The sequence below is a fragment of the Melozone crissalis genome, unplaced genomic scaffold (genome assembly GCF_028551555.1).
Source record: "Melozone crissalis strain CALT ecotype California unplaced genomic scaffold, PUWL_Pcris_2 ptg000008l_1, whole genome shotgun sequence".
Taxonomy (NCBI): Eukaryota; Metazoa; Chordata; class Aves; order Passeriformes; family Passerellidae; genus Melozone; species Melozone crissalis.
The window spans coordinates 11,400,314-11,417,398 of record NW_026535786.1 but is presented as its reverse complement, the minus strand read 5'-3'; the positions used below and the strand labels follow the sequence as shown (position 1 = coordinate 11,417,398).

Here is a 17,085-nt window from a genome sequence, read left to right as displayed (position 1 = left end):
GAAAACACAGGGCTCTTGGAACAAGTCCAGAGATGATCAGAGGGCTGGAGCACCGCTCCTATGGGGACAGGCTGAGAGAGTTGGGGTTGTTCAGACTGGAGAAGGCTCCAGGAGCACCTTAGAGCCCCTTCCAGCACCTAAAAGGGGCTACAAGAGAGCTAGAGAGGGACTTTTTACAAGGGCATGCAGTGACAGGACAAGGGGGAAGGCCTTGAAAAAGGGCAGGTTTAGATTAGACATTAGGAAGAAATTCTCTACCGAGGATGGTAGGACACTGGCACAGGTTGCCCACAGAAGCTGTGGATGCCCCACGCCTGGAAGAGTTCAATGCCAGGTTGAATGGGGCTTTGAGCATCTGGTCTAGTGAAAAGTGTCCCTGCCCATGGCAAAAGGTTTGAAACTAGATGTTCTTTTAAGTCCTTTTCCAACCCAAACCATTCAGTAGTTGTGATTCTATAGCTTCATATGAGTTGCTGAAACTATCCAACCACTTTTCCTCTCCCTTGCACCATGGTCAATGTGTCAGTATAGGTACTTTAGTATCAAATCCACAGAAATCACCAAAACACCCCTCAGTATTTTGCAAGGCTGCGTTACTGCTTTGCTGCATGCTTTGTAGTAAAACACCCTAAAGCACTTAGACCTTTTATGTGCCTTTACATGTAGGGCTTCTTCAAACCCAGCAACAAAGAGCTGAGATTCAGAGTAAGGCAGCAATCAAGCTCTTTGTTACTGGGCATTGTGGTTTTTATCCCCATGTTAATCCCATGTTAAATTGACTCATGAATCAGCTTTGACTCATGAATCATATGCAAGACAATAGAGGAGTCCTATGATAGTTTTGGTGAAAAACAGCACTTCCAGGCATGACCACAGAGGATAAGTGATACTGTCATTCTAGATCAGGTTGCTGTTTCTAAGCACCCTGGGGCTTCTGACAAATCCAGATCAAGGATGCAGCTTCTCCAGGACTTGCCATTTTCCTGTGTTTGGATGACAAGGGTTTGCTTTCAGGGTAGCCAGTTGTGAAGTGTGTGTGAAGCCTGGTGTTGGCAAGGGATGCTGCCAGGGAAAGGTCCACGCCCCTTCAGAGCAGCTCCTTCCCTTGCTGTAGGTGTTGTGCTCAGTCACTCTTCTGAATCCTGAATGACACAAGCTGGGTGGGACTGGGTCAGAGTCTCATACCTCAAAGCCTTCCTGTTTGCACAGCCACAGCTGCTCCAGATCAGCAGAAGACAACTTCAGGACAAAGCTGAGCCAAACTTTGAAACCAGGGGAGCCTTAACAGAGCAGTGTCACTCAGAGACCTCAAAGGGCTTGGCATCGAGGTCAGTACACTCTCCTTACTTCACAGGTGGGAGAACAGATGAAACAAAGCTATGGGAAAGAGAAATTATTTTATTGAGATTTAAAACTGTTTGGATCAGGGAACTAGGTCATTAATCTCCTGTGCCCAGACATGCTCTCATGGGTACTATGTGCTTTAAACTCACAGTTATTGCAGGAAAGCTGGTCATCTCCAGCATTTTTGCTGACTTTCCTCTCCCTCACAGCACCTCCTAATACTAAGCACAGGCTTATAGTGCTAAAATGGAAGTAGAAAAGTACATGTTGCAGCAGCAGCATGTAGCTCTGTACCTATCCAAGTAGGAGCTAAAATGTGAACGACATATTTGAATTATATTGTGCATTGTGTTGATACAGCCTTTTCATTTTCTGGCTGTTCCTGTGTAAACCACCTCTACCATACAAGTTCCTAGTAGACTTCCTGGACCTTCTGGCACTCTCCCTCTTCAAATAAATTGTTAATGGGACAGTGAATACCTTTATTTCCCTGTTTTCCTCCCTAGTGCATAGTAGAATGTGTTGAAACAGACATTTTGTCTCCCTAATCATGGTATACTTGTCACTTCTATTTAAGTATGTAAATGGTGTGGTAACAAAGCTAAAACAAGTGAACAAACAAACAAAATGGCAAACAAACCGAATCTCCAAAAAAGTATCCGCAAATCTGACTCCTCTTTGTTTGGAGTTCCTACTAGCTGACAAAAAAATTGCTCCAGGGGGTTGTTACAGCTGTTCCTTATTGCTGAACTTCACTGTAATAGAGGTTGTTCTTCTCTCCACCAGACAGGAGTGTCCTGGAGATGAAACCCTGTGCTACCTACGAGCGGTTAGTGGATGGTGTCGGGCCGTGGGACTTCACGGGAGGCTTTGTTCCCTGTGAGCTGCTCCTTGTTGGAGAGGACGCCTTCCCTGTGCTCCTGAGCGCCAAGAAGCAGGTCCTGATTGCGGTCTCACAGTATGGCAAGGGCCGGATGGTGGTCGTTTCCCATGAAGGAATCCTGAAGAGCCCCAAGTTCTCCCAGTTCCTCAGGAATGCCATGGTGTGGCTCAAGCCTTGCCCGGAGGCCGTGGTTGGGGTTCATCCTCGGTTGGATTCCCTGTCCCAGGTGCTGCTCGAGGCTGGCACCCGAGTGCAGGTGGAGGCAAAGCCGAGCCCGTCCATGGGGGTGTTCTGTATGGATGCCTATGACAGCTCCCAGGCCAGAGGCATCATGGACTTTGTCAAAGGGGGTGGAGGGCTGCTTGTTGGAGGCCAAGCCTGGTACTGGGCGAGTCAACACGGCAAGGAGAAGGTGCTGTTCGAATTCCCTGGGAACCAGGTGACCAGCATGGCTGGCGTGTACTTCACAGGAAACACTGTGGAAAAAGGCGTCTTCAAAGTGGCCAAGAAGATTCCCAAGATCCCATTAGTTGTCCCGTGAGTACCTGAGTTGCCCTCTCTTTAAAGCAGCAGTTAGGTTATGTGGGTGAGTTGTTTGTAGAAGATTTGGGAGGTGAGAGGTGAGGGTGATGGTAAATGCTGGTTCTTTAATAACCAGCATGGAATTGTTGCCTTCCAATTTAAAGAGGACCATTCTTTGCAATTGGAAAGAATGCTGTCTTCAACTGCTTCCTGGGCAGCAGGACCAGGCCCAGGGAATCCATGCTCAGAGAAGGAAATGAGAGGAGGCATCTTTTAGAACAGCCTGCTTGATCAAGTGTACCCGAGTGAAATGCAGCAAAACAGGGATAGGAGGAGGAACTCCTTCTCCCCACACATCCCTACATTCAGGGCAACTTCCCCACAGCTGTAAACCATGCTGGAGATGAAGCAGCAGGACAGCTCTCTGGGCCAGGCTCTGGCTGACATCTGCCAAACCTGTTTAGCCTGTTCCTTGCAGGAATTTGCTTCTGCAGGTAAGCCCCTGGAGCTGGCCAGAGCTGAGGCTGGGTGCCGCCTCCCTTCTCAGCTTCTGAAACAGGCTGTGGGCAAGAAATCTCAGTTTGTTTGGGATTCCAGCCTGGCTCTTTGGGTTCTGGATTATCAGGTGTAAAACTCAGGGCTCGTATTGCACAACTGACCAGGCATTGGAGACCTGGATGTTGCCCTGCTCTCTTCCTCCCCTTGCCAGTGGCTGTGCCAGGCTCTTTCTCATGCCACTTTCTGCTAAGTTACATAAGGCACAGCAGATTCTCCAAGGAGCATTAGTGCTGCTGCACTTCCTCTGTGTGGCAGCTTCATTTCACTGTAGTGACAGCCACAGCAATTACAGTAAAACTCCCTGCAAGTCTTTCCTTCACAGCCTTTTCCTTGTGGATGTAGAATGCTAAATGTCTAATATTTTCAAACAATTAATGGGATCTGATACTTTCTGTTGTTTTCTGGTAAAGGTAGTAGAGAGCTCTGCTGTTTAATTCAGTGAAATGCTTAGGGCGCAGCTAATAAATCAGGTTTCTTAATTAAAATTTGTTGCTTGCTTCATGTTACCACCTGCACTGCAAAAGCACATTCCCACTGCTTCATGCACAAGGCATGGAAGAGGGAAAGGGGTGGGGAATTCAGGAGAAAAATTACATCACAATTAACAAGACTTCAAATGGTAACTAAGGGTGAATTACACCTTGTTGAGGTTTTTTTGTGGGGGTTTTGTTTGAATCCAGAGGCACAGAGAAATTTAGATCTCCAATTTCTGTGTAACACAACAACTCTGTACATCTGGGTCTTGCCAGATTTGTGTGCAGAGAATCAGGCTTCAGTCTGAGACAAGAGCTGTGCCATATGTCTGGACACATGCTCTGTGTGACAAAGGGTCTCAGTAAAGTAATAACCAAAGAAGAGCTGCAGATTTAATTCCTGTCCTACGGGCATGAGGAAGGGCAGCATCATTTATTCTCACTGAGTTGGCAGCAATGGCCTTGTAGCAACAGATCCTTCACAGGTGTTGGGGGAAAACTGTTTGGCAGAACCAGGGGAAAGTGTACACAAAGCAAATGAGAGTAATTCAGCGTGTCTTTCCACACAGTGACACATAGGAGTTATATGAAAATAGCAGAGATAAGAGAGCCTTGCACAGCCTAATCTCTTTTTATTGTGGACACTGACAATGTGAGGTAATGTGAGGTATATGTGTTAAGGCTCTAATTCAATTTCCAGTCATTCATGATTTGTCTAGCTGTGTGTCTGCCTGTCTATGTAGCCCATCTGTCCCAGCACCCCTTTCTTCAGTTCTCAGCAGTGACAGAGCTTGGGAAAAGCACAGAAATCTTTTGGGCTCGCCTAGTTCATTAAGCCTAGGGTGGGGCAAATAGAGGAAGTTTCTCTTAGAGGAGATATGCTGATTCCCACATTATGTGCAGTTTAAATCTGTAGTTTAAAAAACTATGAAGGGTCTGATTTTTTAATTTCTGCAATGTATTTAGATTTTCAAGTGGCTCTTCAAAGACAGAGGTCTAGAAGCTTCCTTTTGACTTATTTATTCCAATTTTTAAATGAGGGCTGAGATTCCTACAGATTTGCTTGGCTGTAACAACTGAGGCTTTAAAAGGAGGAAAATGAGGCATTGACGGATTTTTTTTTTAACAAAAGAGCTGACAGCATGATGTCCTGCGATGAAGGAGAAAGAAGAGGCAAGGATGGCCACTGAGAATAGTTCAGTTGGTTAGAACGTGGTGCTACTAATAGTGTCAAGGAGGGGAGTTTGATCCCTGTATGGACCACTCACTTAAGAGTTGGACTCAGTGATCCTTCCAACTCAGAATATTCTCTGTGTCCTGGTTCAGGGCAAATATTGAAGAGAACCCCCAGAGGGGCTCCTCTAGGACAGCAGATTCAATTGGTCCCTCGCCCCAACCGGTTTGGGAGGAAATACCTCCTTGGAGAAAAGTGGAAAAAAACTGTTTAATAAACAATGAAACCTAAATAATATTAAACAGTAAAACCCCTTGCTGCTCCAAAAGAGATGACAAACTGAGAAAACCCCCTCCCTGGGTTGCAGCTCAGCTCACTCAGTCTCTGATCAGTCCCTCAGGCGCTGGAAATGCCGCGGCCCAGGCCCGGCCCGGTGGGCCCCAGGTGTGAGCTGCCGGTGCCCAGCTGGTGTTCAGGCCAGAGCAGCTTTGAACAGCTCCAGAGAAAGGGAAAAAACCCACAGGCCAGGGAACTGCTTTGCCTCAGCTAGCTAAAACTAACTAAAACAAAGGAGAGCTCTGTCCCGCTGTCTGTCCATCCGCAGACAACACAGTCCAGGAGCAGGAATGTGGAGGAGTGAGTGCAGTGTCTGAGGACAAATTGCTGCTTCTTCTCTGCCCCTTCACTCTCTGCAACAAGTCCTAAAGGTGCAAAATTTATTATTCAGCATAAACAGAACAAGACTACTAGGGATAAAAGCATATAGTCAACCTAGGACACTGTGAAATCAAGAAGATAACTCCTTAAGTTTCAGCTATGGCTCCAGTCATTTTGTGCCAAGGGTTCTGGGCTGGGGGCTAACCTGGACCTCTCTTGGTTCTGCAGGCACCAGGCCAACCTGAGCCATGACGCCGAGTTTCTCCTGCGCGGTGTGCCGGAGCTGGATTTGGTGACGGGGGGCATCCCCTCCACCTTGCTGGTGCACGGAGCCTTGGCCTTCCCGCTGTGCCTGGACAGCTCCCAGCGCTGCCTCTTGGCTGCCGCACGCTATGGCCGCGGCCGCGTGGTGGTGGCCACCCATGAGGGCCAACTGTTCTCCCCAAAGTTGGCCAGATTCCTGCTCAATGCTGTCTCCTGGCTGGATGCCGGCAGGAAGGGGCTGGTGGGGGTGGATCCCAGCCTGGAGAAGCTGTGTAGCCTGCTGTCTCAGGCAGAGGTGAAGTCGCAGGTGTCACAGCTGGCAGGTGACATCAGCGTGTACTGCTGCACTTCTTACGGTGACAAAGAAGCCGAGAGGATCCACGCTTTCGTGGCAGAGGGAGGTGGCCTGCTGGTGGGGGGCCAGGCCTGGTACTGGGCTTCTCAGAACTCTGGCAAAGCTGCTGTGGCAAAATATCCTGGCAACAGGATCCTGAACCGCTTTGGGCTGAGCATCCTGGGGCAGTGCGGCCAGGCAGCCAAGTACCCAGCCCTGGGGCCGGGGGAGCACTACCACTTCCGCAGGGCGCTCCTGCTCTTCAGCACGCAGCTGCAGGGACATCAGGAGCTCACAGAGCCCCTGAAGGGCTGGCTGCACCCCCTGGCAAAGGATTGCGCTGCCTTCCTGCACATCCCAGCCCGCGACTGCCCGGCGTACGCCTCGCTGCACCGCATCCTGACCAAAGTGCTCAAGAGGACTGGGATCCCGCAGGTCGGCAGGCACTGCCCCGTCAAGAGCAACTCCAAAGAGGCAGTGCTTCTGTGCATGGCGACTGAGCTGTCCCTCACCATGACAGACAGCGCTGCCCTGGTGCAGAAATCTGCTGCTGGGGTCTGTGCCTGCCCTGTCACTGTGGAAATCGATGGCACAAACCCAGGTGAGGAGTTATCTCTCTTCCTCTCAAGGCATCCTGTTGCTGGGATCACTGGGGTGCCTGCCCTCAGTGTGCCTGTGTCAGTGTATGCCTGAGCATGGGCACAGATGTGCAATTTCACCTTGGCCTTCGGAGGAGACTGAGCTCAGTGCAGTGGCAGACAGGCTCCTTTTGTGGCCAGCCCTGATTTTAGCACCTGAAACACCCCATGGAAGTCCTGCTTCCTCCCGGTTGGTGCACAGGCACTGACAGGAGAAGAACTCCCAACAAGTGGTACTGCAGGGCAGTTGCATGGCACAATGGTTTTGGCAAGAAAGCTTCTCTGAGAAGCCCTGGACTCCACACTGCAGGTTGCTGTTCCCATAGTTGTGCTGATATAGCCATCTATGGATCCATCCTACGCAGAGGTGGGAGTTAGAAACAAAAAGTTTATTTGTTATCTAGGTAATTTCAGCCTGAGTTATAGCACAGTCCCACAGCTTGGTGTATCAGCACAATGGAGAAAAGATCTGGTTTTTGGGGGTGGAACAGGCTGGAAATATGCTACGAACTTCTTGGGCTGACACCACATTGAAGCCAAAGTATTGAGTAAATACACCATAAATGATTTGTCTAAGCTTAGACCTTGTATCTGTACCAGCCTTTGTCCCGTCCCTCGGCTGTTCTAATGGCCTGGAAAGGCTCTGGATGGCCTTGGGGCAGCCCACGCTCCAAAGGACGAAAGGAGTCTTCAGGTTTTTCAGTTCTTCAGTGTTGTTTATTAATTCTTATCTACAATATTTTCTCCCGGCCCGACAGAGGTCCGCACAGCAAGCCAGCCATGAGCACACTGACTGCCCTCGGGGCGGTCACTTATCTTTATACCAAAAACTACGTGTAAGATATTTACCTTTTCTCCCCAATACCTTTCACCCTTATTGACAAGTGCACATTCGGTAAGAACCAATCTCAAAGTGCCACCATCACCATCAAAGATGGATGACAAGAAGAAGAAGAAGAAGGACAGGACATGCCCTAATTCCTCCATCTTGTCCCCTAGAACCCCCCTGTACCGAGATTCTAAAACCTGTGTTTTCACTCTATAATTAATCTATCCCTTCACCATTTATCCCCGTGTGATCCTCCCATCCTCATACAGGTGTTGCTTCCTGTGCAGGATCAAAGTCTAGCCACCAAACACTTCTGGCAACGTTCCAGGACTTCCAAGCCCCCCAAGAGTGGTCTCGGTGACTCTGCACATCAGGAATGATGTGCTGAGTTCCCACAAGCTTGCTGAGATTCCTGCTTACAACTGATATGTTGAAACTCTGGGTTAAATTCCACTAGTAACTTTTGTCCCCTAGACAGAGTTTTTAAATTAGAATATGATTTAGAGGAGTTGTTTCCAAATCATTACAATGAGATAAAAGAGGCTGTTCTGGAACGGCAATGTCTGAGTGCAGTGGCTGTGCAGAGAGAAAAGTTGTAGAATAACTTCTCACTGGTTTTAATAATGAGTCAGGACAGAAGCAGGAAATACTCAGAATTTGTGACATTTCACATAAATGAAAAAGAAAGAAAAGCTAGGAAACCCTGAGCACCATTTCAATACTGCCTTTGGTACAAATTCAGCAAAACCGAGATAAACTGGTAACACACTGTGATATAGTCTAATTTGCATTTTTCATTGGATTAGGTTTTGCTTGACAAAACTGGTTCTGCTTTCATGGATGATGGGAAAGGTTGTAAGTTGGGTGCTTAATGACAGTTCAACTGTTTTTAGGACTTCTGGTATTTGGATTGAAATATACCTAAGTAAACTTTATGTCAGAACTAGGGAGTGGAATCTGCCTGATCAGTACAGTAGAGATGGATCAGTTTTGCACTGTAAATTCTGTAAATTGCAAGATTTATGCTGAGGAGACTTGCATTTCCATGGGAAGACTGTCTAGAAACATGCTGAATTGTGGTGGTACCCTTCTTACAGGTACACCTAGCACAGAGAAATGACAATTCCTGTGGCTCCAGTTTGTGCTGGACCAGTCACTAAGGAAAAATGCGATGCCACCGTCAGTCTGTTATTTGGGAAATGTTTTATGATCATTACAACTTCAATTGTGTAATCCCACCATAGCTGGCACCTCTTATGAGGTCTTGAGGATAAGAGGGTCTGGGTGTAGGAAGTGTTGGGGTTTTGGCTTACTTTCTCTTTTTTTTTTCCCTTCTCATTTTTAGAAGATACTACTAAGCACACTTAAACTTGGCATTTCCAGAAGTGTAAATCCGGATGGGCTTGCTTGCTAATGGTGTGATGATTTTGTTCATTTCTTTGAAACTGTATTTCTGACGAGATGGGTAAATGCGAGATGGTTCTGTGAGAGTAGAGCAAGGGAAAAGGAAAGGACAGAAGATTATTCTCCTGTTGCAACTTGAAATCTCCAGGATCTGCAATGGTCCAGACAAAGAAGGGCTTGACTGTTCAGGACTGTGTTCTGTTATCTTTTAGGAAAGACAGCCTGGAGGAGCACAGGACTCTACCTCCCCGAAGGGCACACAGCAGTGATAACGTGCCCTTGCCTGGTGGTCGGTGCGGGCCTGAAGGTGAACTCTCTCTGCTTGGCGTTGGTTTACACCGGTGTAATTGTCGGGTTAGAACTCAAAAATAGCACGGGGAGGGGTTTTCTCCTAATGGCTTTTTCTAACCTTCCCCGCCCTTTCCTACTGCTGCCACCCTGTGGCACTTAAAATGCTTTGTCATAATTTCTTCACCTTGTGTCCTTTCTCTTTTCTTTTGCCTTCCTCCCTCCCTGTGTGCTGGCGGGATAACTGAGTGTGGCTGCTGCTTGAGGGCTGTTGGTTTTTGTTCTGTTATGGTGCAAAAAAGCCTGATCAAGATTATTTCTAGGTCCAGGATAAGTACTTGGGCCCTTCTATGAACCAAACTTTATTCCATCTCTCCAGATCTCTCATAAATTCCTTTGACAGTGCTGTCACTGCTGCTCATGTAGATGTATCCAGATGAGACAGGCACTGTTACTTGGGATCCTGTTCTCTGCAAAATACAACAGAAGCAAATGCTTACCTTCTTGGATATTTTTTGCAGTGACCTCCCTTAAGCAGCTGAAATGCAAAGTTAACTCAGGTGCTTCTGTCTGATCCTGCAGCCACGTGCTGTCTGTTTTATTATAAGAGCTCTAAGGAGGAGGCGCAGTAAAAGAAGCCAGTCATGACCACATCTCTCCAAATGATGTTATAGGAAGTGCCTCTGACGCTGGGGAAGGGTGGAGGAATCATAAATGCAAGTGCAGTGCAGTGGAAGAAGTCACTGCAGGACTCTGACCTGCTGGTGAAGGATGCAATTGGGCCAGGAATACTGGGAGAAGAGCTGTAAGACTGAGCTAGGGACTAGGCTGGAGTCAGAAGGCTGCTTCTGTGTGCGTGCTCTGCAGGGACAGTGCTCAGTGGGTGCTGAGGTCAGTCTGCCAGCTCACACTGGCGCACCTTTGACCAGCTGTTCCTACTCTTCTGCTTGCCAGGTGCAGGTTGGGTGTCACACGGATGACCTCTCTGGAGCCAAGGAGCTGAAACGGGCCCCAGTGGTAATCCGCACCTGTGATGTTTCCTGCCAGAAACAATCCGTTTCCTGCCTCTGGGGTGGCCTCATTTACATCATAGTACCAGCAAAGAGTGCACTGGGGAGCGTGCCCATCACGGTGGAAGGGGCAGTCAGAGCTCCTTTCTTCAAGCTGGGTAGGTTTGTTTACCTTGGTGCTTTTTGCCTGAGGGCTGCTCACAGATGTCGTTGTCCCAGTGACTGAAAGGAAAGATGATCCTGTGCTTAGGAAGGCCTTAGAAATGCTTGGATTTAGGAAAACCCAGATTTATTTTCCTTACGATGCTGTCCTCTGTGATTCCCATTTTTCTAATAATTTTTAAGAATGGTGGGAGGGAAGTCCCCAGGAATCACCAACCTGTCAGCCTCAGCTCTGTGCCTGGAAAGTTCATGGAACAAACCCTCCTAGATGCTATGCTAAGGCACCTGGAGGACAGGGAGCTGATTTGGAACAGCCAGCACAGCTTCACCAAGGGCAAGTCCAAGAGAGATGGGGACAGACCCTTTAGCAGGACCTGTTGCAGTTGGACAAGGGGCAATGGTTTTTAACTAAAAGAAGCTCGATTCAGATTATGTATAAGGAAGAAAATTTTTTACTATGAGGATGGTGGAATATTGAAACTACTTGCTCAAAGAAGTGATGATGGATGCTTTCCTTGAAACATTCAATGTCAAATTGGGCAAGGCTCTGAGCAACCTGATCTAGTTGAAGATGTCTCCCCTGGTCATAGCGAGAGGGTTGAAACAGATGACCTTTAAGGTCCCTTCCATCCAAACTATTCTACAATTTGTGAATCTCTGCTTCTGGGTTAGTCACTCTGAGCCTGCTAAGTGGCTGGGAGTAGGTGAAAGAGCTTTCACAAAATGGGCAGGGTTTGTCCACACCCACATTTCTTGGAGCTGGAGTTGTTATTTCTGATGGAAACCGTTGTGCTGGGGAGAGGCAGCACGGCAAAGCATGCTTTGTGCTCTGCCTGCTTTACTGTGCCCTCATATGGCCATCTCTAGATCCTACAAGATATCTCTGATGAATTCCCCATGTTCCCAGCAGTCTTCTCTCTTCTCTTCTCTTCTCTTCTCTTCTCTTCTCTTCTCTTCTCTTCTCTTCTCTTCTCTTCTCTTCTCCAAACTGAACAGAGCCAGCATTGTTATGTGAAACAGCAACTCTGCTGGACAAAAAGAAATGAGACACTGGAGAAACTTGATGTCTCTTGTTTTCTGATACAAAACAGGGATCTGTTCTTGCTATGCTACTCTCTTATATGCCAGTCCTTTTCTGTTCCCTACCTATTAAAGAGCCTGAGGAGGCTTCCCAAGAACAGATTGAGGACTGGCTATGTAACAGCCACCACCCACAGTCATGCAACTACCACATACTGTTTTCCAAGAAATTTTCACGACCTGCTGTCTTTCTCTGAGCTTGACCTCTGTGAGCATGCTCAAAAGTCAGACTTGTGCTCAACTGATTTTCTGTGTTGTTTCTTTAGGGGAGACCTGTGAAAGGCAGTGGGAGGCCTGTATCCGGCACTACCCTGCTCCCTGGGCAGAGCTGGCTGTTGAGAATCTCATCCTGACGGTGCCTTCCGACAGCGTCCGCCACATGGAGAGCCCACGGCCGCTGCTGACCCTGTGGGACAAGATCATGGTGGCCATAAGCACATTGGCAGCCGTGCCAGCAAAGTTCCCAAGGCCAGAGAGGATTGTAACAGATGTGCAGATCTCATGTGGTGGGTACAATGCCATATGGCCTTCTCCAGGGCTAAGAGGCAAGTGGCCTCTAGCAGCAGTGTCTGTTCCTTCAAGGTTTATATTGCTAAAACCAGACTGGGAACATATGTGAGGTGTTAAATGACTGTGACCCTTGCATAATTGTGAGCTGCTCCATCAGGGTGGAAATGTGGTAAGGCAGGGCTTGGAAAACATACTGACCTTTGCAGATGCCTCCCTGCTCTCAAAACTGGTGGTGTCTCCTTAGCTGTTCTCCTGTTGGGGTGTGTTACGATGCAGAGCTGCTGACTGCAGTGGCTTTAGCTCACATGCAGCTATCCATTCTCCCTCCTGAATGCACTGCAGAGCCAGTACAGCTGGGAAGCAGTGACCTGATTTCTATTTTCTCTCTGGCTCAGCCACAGGAGTGTTCTCATGTGTTCAGTGACAATTTTAAACCTCTGTGTGCCTACTTGCTGGAGGTGGGCTCCACAAAGGTTATTGTGGGCAAAGCTTAGCCTGAAAAGATGTGTGCCTGAGATGATGGCACACATCTGGAAGCAGATCCAGTGTTGCTGTCAAAGCCCAGGAGTGTGTATTTTTGCAGCTGATGTTACCCCACTCCAGCTTTTCCAGTTATGAACTGTGTGCCTTCAATCAAGAATCAAATGATATAGTAAACATGGAACTTTGCAATAAAAATTTTACTCAGTTGTTTTTTTAAAAAAAAACTTTAATTCATCACGGTTAAATTCATCATCCCACAATGAGACAACAGCTTGGCATGAACCCTGATGCCCTAAACTTTTGCTAAGCTACAATGGAAAGAATTTGTGGCACATCTTGGGAGTGTTAGGTTTTGCTATGCTGAGCAAATGCCAGTCTACACACATAAAATTTCTTTTGGCTTGGGTGGACGAAATGGTTTCACTCACATTTCTGGATCTGAACTTTTTGGGTGCTGGTGATGGCTAATTGCATATATCCCTCTTATTAAAAAAGAGAAAGCTCAAGATCTTCACTAGTTCCTGCAGAAACTAGTTCCAGACCATTCACATTCTATGATCCCTAGTTCCTGCAGGAGGGGGATTGCCATTCCTGTTCATTCACCAGGCTCCCTCTGTGTAAAGGGCTGCTTATACCCTGGCACAACAGGTATTTGAATGTGGGGGCATTGCTCTTGCATGAAGTTTTGGGAATCTTCCAGGAGGGCCAATTAGGGAAGAAGACACCAAAGAGGCAGAAGTAAAATCCCTTGCAGTGCATGTTTCTTGCCTAGGAACCTGCTGGGAGGTTGTTTATGGAATAGCTATCCTGCAGGGCTAAGAACAGCCTTAAGTATGACAGGCTGTGTAGTCCTTAAGCATGACAGACTCACATGTGTTTTCCATGTGTCTCATCCTCACCAGTGACCACTGAAGTGCAGGCCTGCAGTATCCACTCTACATAGGAACACCCAAGGAGTGCCATGGTGCTCAGTCACATCATTGCATGGTTACATTGGTGTCGACTGTGCTCAGCCTGTGGGAGTTCAGGGGTGTTCTGGGCAATAGTCAGGCTTTTCTCCTCACCCTCAACCTCATGAGTCCAACCATGAGTGTACATTTATATATAAAAAGGAAAAGCAGGCAGAACTGCACTTAACTGATGGTTCAGTCCTGCCTTTGCTTGTTAGACTGTTTAACGGTCACTATCTGTTGTTAGGGTGAAATGTGATGTATTTCCTTACGTCACACTGGGAAAAGTTGGTCATTTATGGTAATAAAAAAGTGTTATTTGTGAGATGGAGGAAAAGCTCTAGAGAAATGAAAAAAATACAATAATCATTTACATCTGAGAAGCACTGAGGTGAGCACAAAATGACATTTTGCTCCCTGTCTGTCCTGCAGGCTGGATGCATGCTGGCTACCCCATCATGGGCCACCTGGATTCAGTGAAGGAGATGTTAGACGTGGAGCACATGCAAACTACTGGTCTTTGGGGTCCCATCCATGAGCTGGGACACAATCAACAGCAGCAGGCATGGGAGTTCCCCCCTCATACCACAGAGGCCACATGCAACCTCTGGTCTGTCTATGTTCATGAGGAGGTGCTGGGCATTCCCAGGCATGAGGCCCATCAGGCACTCAGGCCACAGTGCCGCAAGGAAAGGATAAAAGACTATCTGAAGAAAGGTGCTCAGCTAAAGGACTGGAACGTGTGGACTGCTCTGGAGACATACCTGCAGGTAACAGGGAAAATGTGTGTGTGTTCTTAGTGCAGTCACCCTGTCAGAGGGATGTCTGCTGCCTGCTGACTGTAGCTGTGAAGCCTTGTAAGTGTTTGATTACTGTCAGAGGGTTTATCTTGGGCCCAGAACGCACCTGAGAGGTAAAGAGGCAGAGTGCCTAAAGTTGAGGTCTCCTGAAAACCTTCCTTTGTCAGATTTGGGCTTAGCCACTCAGGGAGATAGCTCAGTGCAATGTACTAATCTTTCTCCCTGGAAGAGAAACAGGAACTGCTGCTTGTTATACAACATGGGCAAAGGAGGGTCAATCTTGGGCCCAGCTCTTTAATCCACCGCAGATTTCCTGTGGGATGGTGGGCTAGTTGTCAAAAAACCTTGGCACTGTAAAGTGTCTAGAAGAGCCAGGCTTTGAACAATCTCCTGGTGAGTTACATGGCCTTTTAGAAAACTTACAGATAGGAGGGTGTTCATATCATCCAGTGCACTGAGTGGAGCCAGTGTAGTCCAGCAAGTGGCAAGAGGATGGGCTCAGCCTGTCCTCCTGCACACAGAACTGGATCCCTCACTGTGGTCGAGACTCTAAAACATGAACCCTATCCTAGATTAAAGTGCATTCTCTTGGGAAGCATGCAAGAGAAATTCCCCCTATCCCTTAATCCTCCTAGAAACTATTAGCCTAATGGAGAGAGCACTCAGCTGATTTTAACTGGGAACTGCAAAGCAGATGTCCATTATGATGCTTAAGGTACTGACTGTTGTGAGATGAGTGTTCCTCAGCTCCCTTGTCTGAGAGCTCTCACACTTCACGTGAGGAGAAGTGCATTTACTGGAGGGGTATTGATCCTGACTTCTCCACATCCCAAATAAGCATCTGCATGGTCAAGCTGAAGAGTCATCCTCTGAGGATTTTTGGTGCAAACAATAACAAAATATTTATACAGAGGGGAACAGTTTTAAGGGGAGAAATTTTCCCACAATACCTTACCAGTTTGGCCACTGCCTTGCTGCCTCACCCACGCTTGTAGGCTGGGATGTCTCATCTCCTGCCTGATTACTAACAGGACTGCTGGAATAAATGAGGCATGGAAGAACAGTTCTAATTCTGCAGCAGCAGTTTTTCTGTATGAACTCCTTTTGTTCTTACTCTTAGGCAAAGCATGCCCTGTTCATAATCTCTCCCTCCCTCTTTCTCAATACTCCTTGTTCTCCTATGCCCCTTCTTTCCAGCTATTCTGTCAGTGTCCCCTCTGATACTGTTTTCACAAAGCAGCAGTTTATATAATAAATTACTGACACTTCTAGCTACTCCCAGTATATCTTTGATCTCTGTTTGTTTTGGGAGATCACTGTAATGGGGAGGTATTTTTCTGTACTTTAGTGCTGTTAGTTATGCTCTGAAGCCTGAAAAGCCTAGATGCTTTCATCTAAATTTGCATTCATTTTAAAAGATACTGCAGAAACCCCGTGGAATTTTCTACTGTGTGTAACACAGGAATAATGCCAGTGAAATGATAACTCTTTGTACACTGTATTGTTTTTCATCAGCTGCAGGAAGGGTTTGGTTGGGACCCCTTCACCCACCTCTTCTCTGACTACCAGAAAATCTCCAAGATCCCAAAAGACAACACTTCTAAGATGAACTTGTGGGCACAGAAGTTTTCTCAGCAGGTGAATAAGAATTTGGCTCCATTCTTTACAGCCTGGGGATGGCCTATCAAGAAAGAACTGTCTGTGGAACTGTCCTCTCTACCCAGCTGGGAACAGGATCCAATGAGATCCTATAGACCATAAAGGAAAACTACCTAAATCTTGGTTCTTATACTAGCTATGGCCTATCTTTATCTCCATGTGTATCTACATGATAGATCACTGTGTGCTTGGATTTATGCTGGATTCTTCAGCTTCTTGCTGCCAGTGGAGGCCAGGCCCAACAGAAATTCAACAAGGATCAGCAGATCAGCAACCACCTAAGCTATCTTCTGAAGGGTTAAATAATCAGTGAGCTTTGTTCCAGGTGCTTCACCTCAGGAAGAATGTAGTTCTGAGTTGATTTAGTTCCTACAGAACCTTTCTCTGATGAAGTGGAAGTTTTCTGGGTGGAGCAGTCCCTGGACCATGGGAATAGATATCTTTAAAGCAAATATTAGCCTCCACAACATTGTATTCTTAATATAATCTCAGTAACATGAGATTTTCACAATTATTTTTGTTACTCTAAAATCCCTAATTTTTAATTCCTCTTATTATGCAGAATTTCACAGCAGCTGTTGTGAAAGCGGCCTTATAATGCATATATACAGGCTATATAATGCATAATTGATACTGAAATGCTGTAGATTCTTTCCTACATTCTATGACTGTGTGACCCAGCATTCATCTTTATGTGAACAAGTCAATTATAAGTTTTAGCTGTCCTTCAACCATAGCCTGACAGCAAGATGCATGCCAATGAAGAGGAGAGAGTGGAAGCAGGGAGGTGACTTGATTGTAGTCAGTAAAGGTTTAGCTCGTGGACTCATCCAAGGTTAAAATCCAGGCACTCACCTGACAGCCTGAGGGAGCAGGGAGAAGGAAGACAACAGTTCATCAAGACAGAGGACCAGCCTTTTCAAGGTGCAACAAAAGCTCATGTTACTCCCAGCTCTTTCATAATTGCTCAGCTATTCTGGGTTTTGGCAAGCATGTTAATGCTTAGCCTAAAAGCTCGCTAGTCCCAGCCTATTCCTTATGTATCAGTAAAAAATAAAAAATA

At 46.9% G+C, this 17,085-nt stretch overlaps 1 protein-coding gene across 3 annotated transcripts in view; it reads left to right on the top strand.

Moving 5' to 3' along the window:
- LOC128932910 (TRPM8 channel-associated factor 2-like) overlaps positions 1 to 17,085 on the top strand; it is a 24,305-nt gene extending 7,220 nt beyond the window's left edge. For all 3 annotated transcript variants that reach the window (XM_054269647.1, XM_054269645.1, XM_054269646.1), the window contains 7 exons: positions 2,131 to 2,764; positions 5,840 to 6,810; positions 9,293 to 9,387; positions 10,323 to 10,536; positions 11,887 to 12,126; positions 13,996 to 14,333; positions 15,879 to 17,085. In XM_054269647.1, the coding sequence (XP_054125622.1) occupies positions 2,148 to 2,764; positions 5,840 to 6,810; positions 9,293 to 9,387; positions 10,323 to 10,536; positions 11,887 to 12,126; positions 13,996 to 14,333; positions 15,879 to 16,124 (2,721 nt within the window). In that variant the 5' untranslated portion in view covers positions 2,131 to 2,147 and the 3' untranslated portion in view covers positions 16,125 to 17,085. The remainder of the gene's footprint in view (positions 1 to 2,130; positions 2,765 to 5,839; positions 6,811 to 9,292; positions 9,388 to 10,322; positions 10,537 to 11,886; positions 12,127 to 13,995; positions 14,334 to 15,878) is intronic.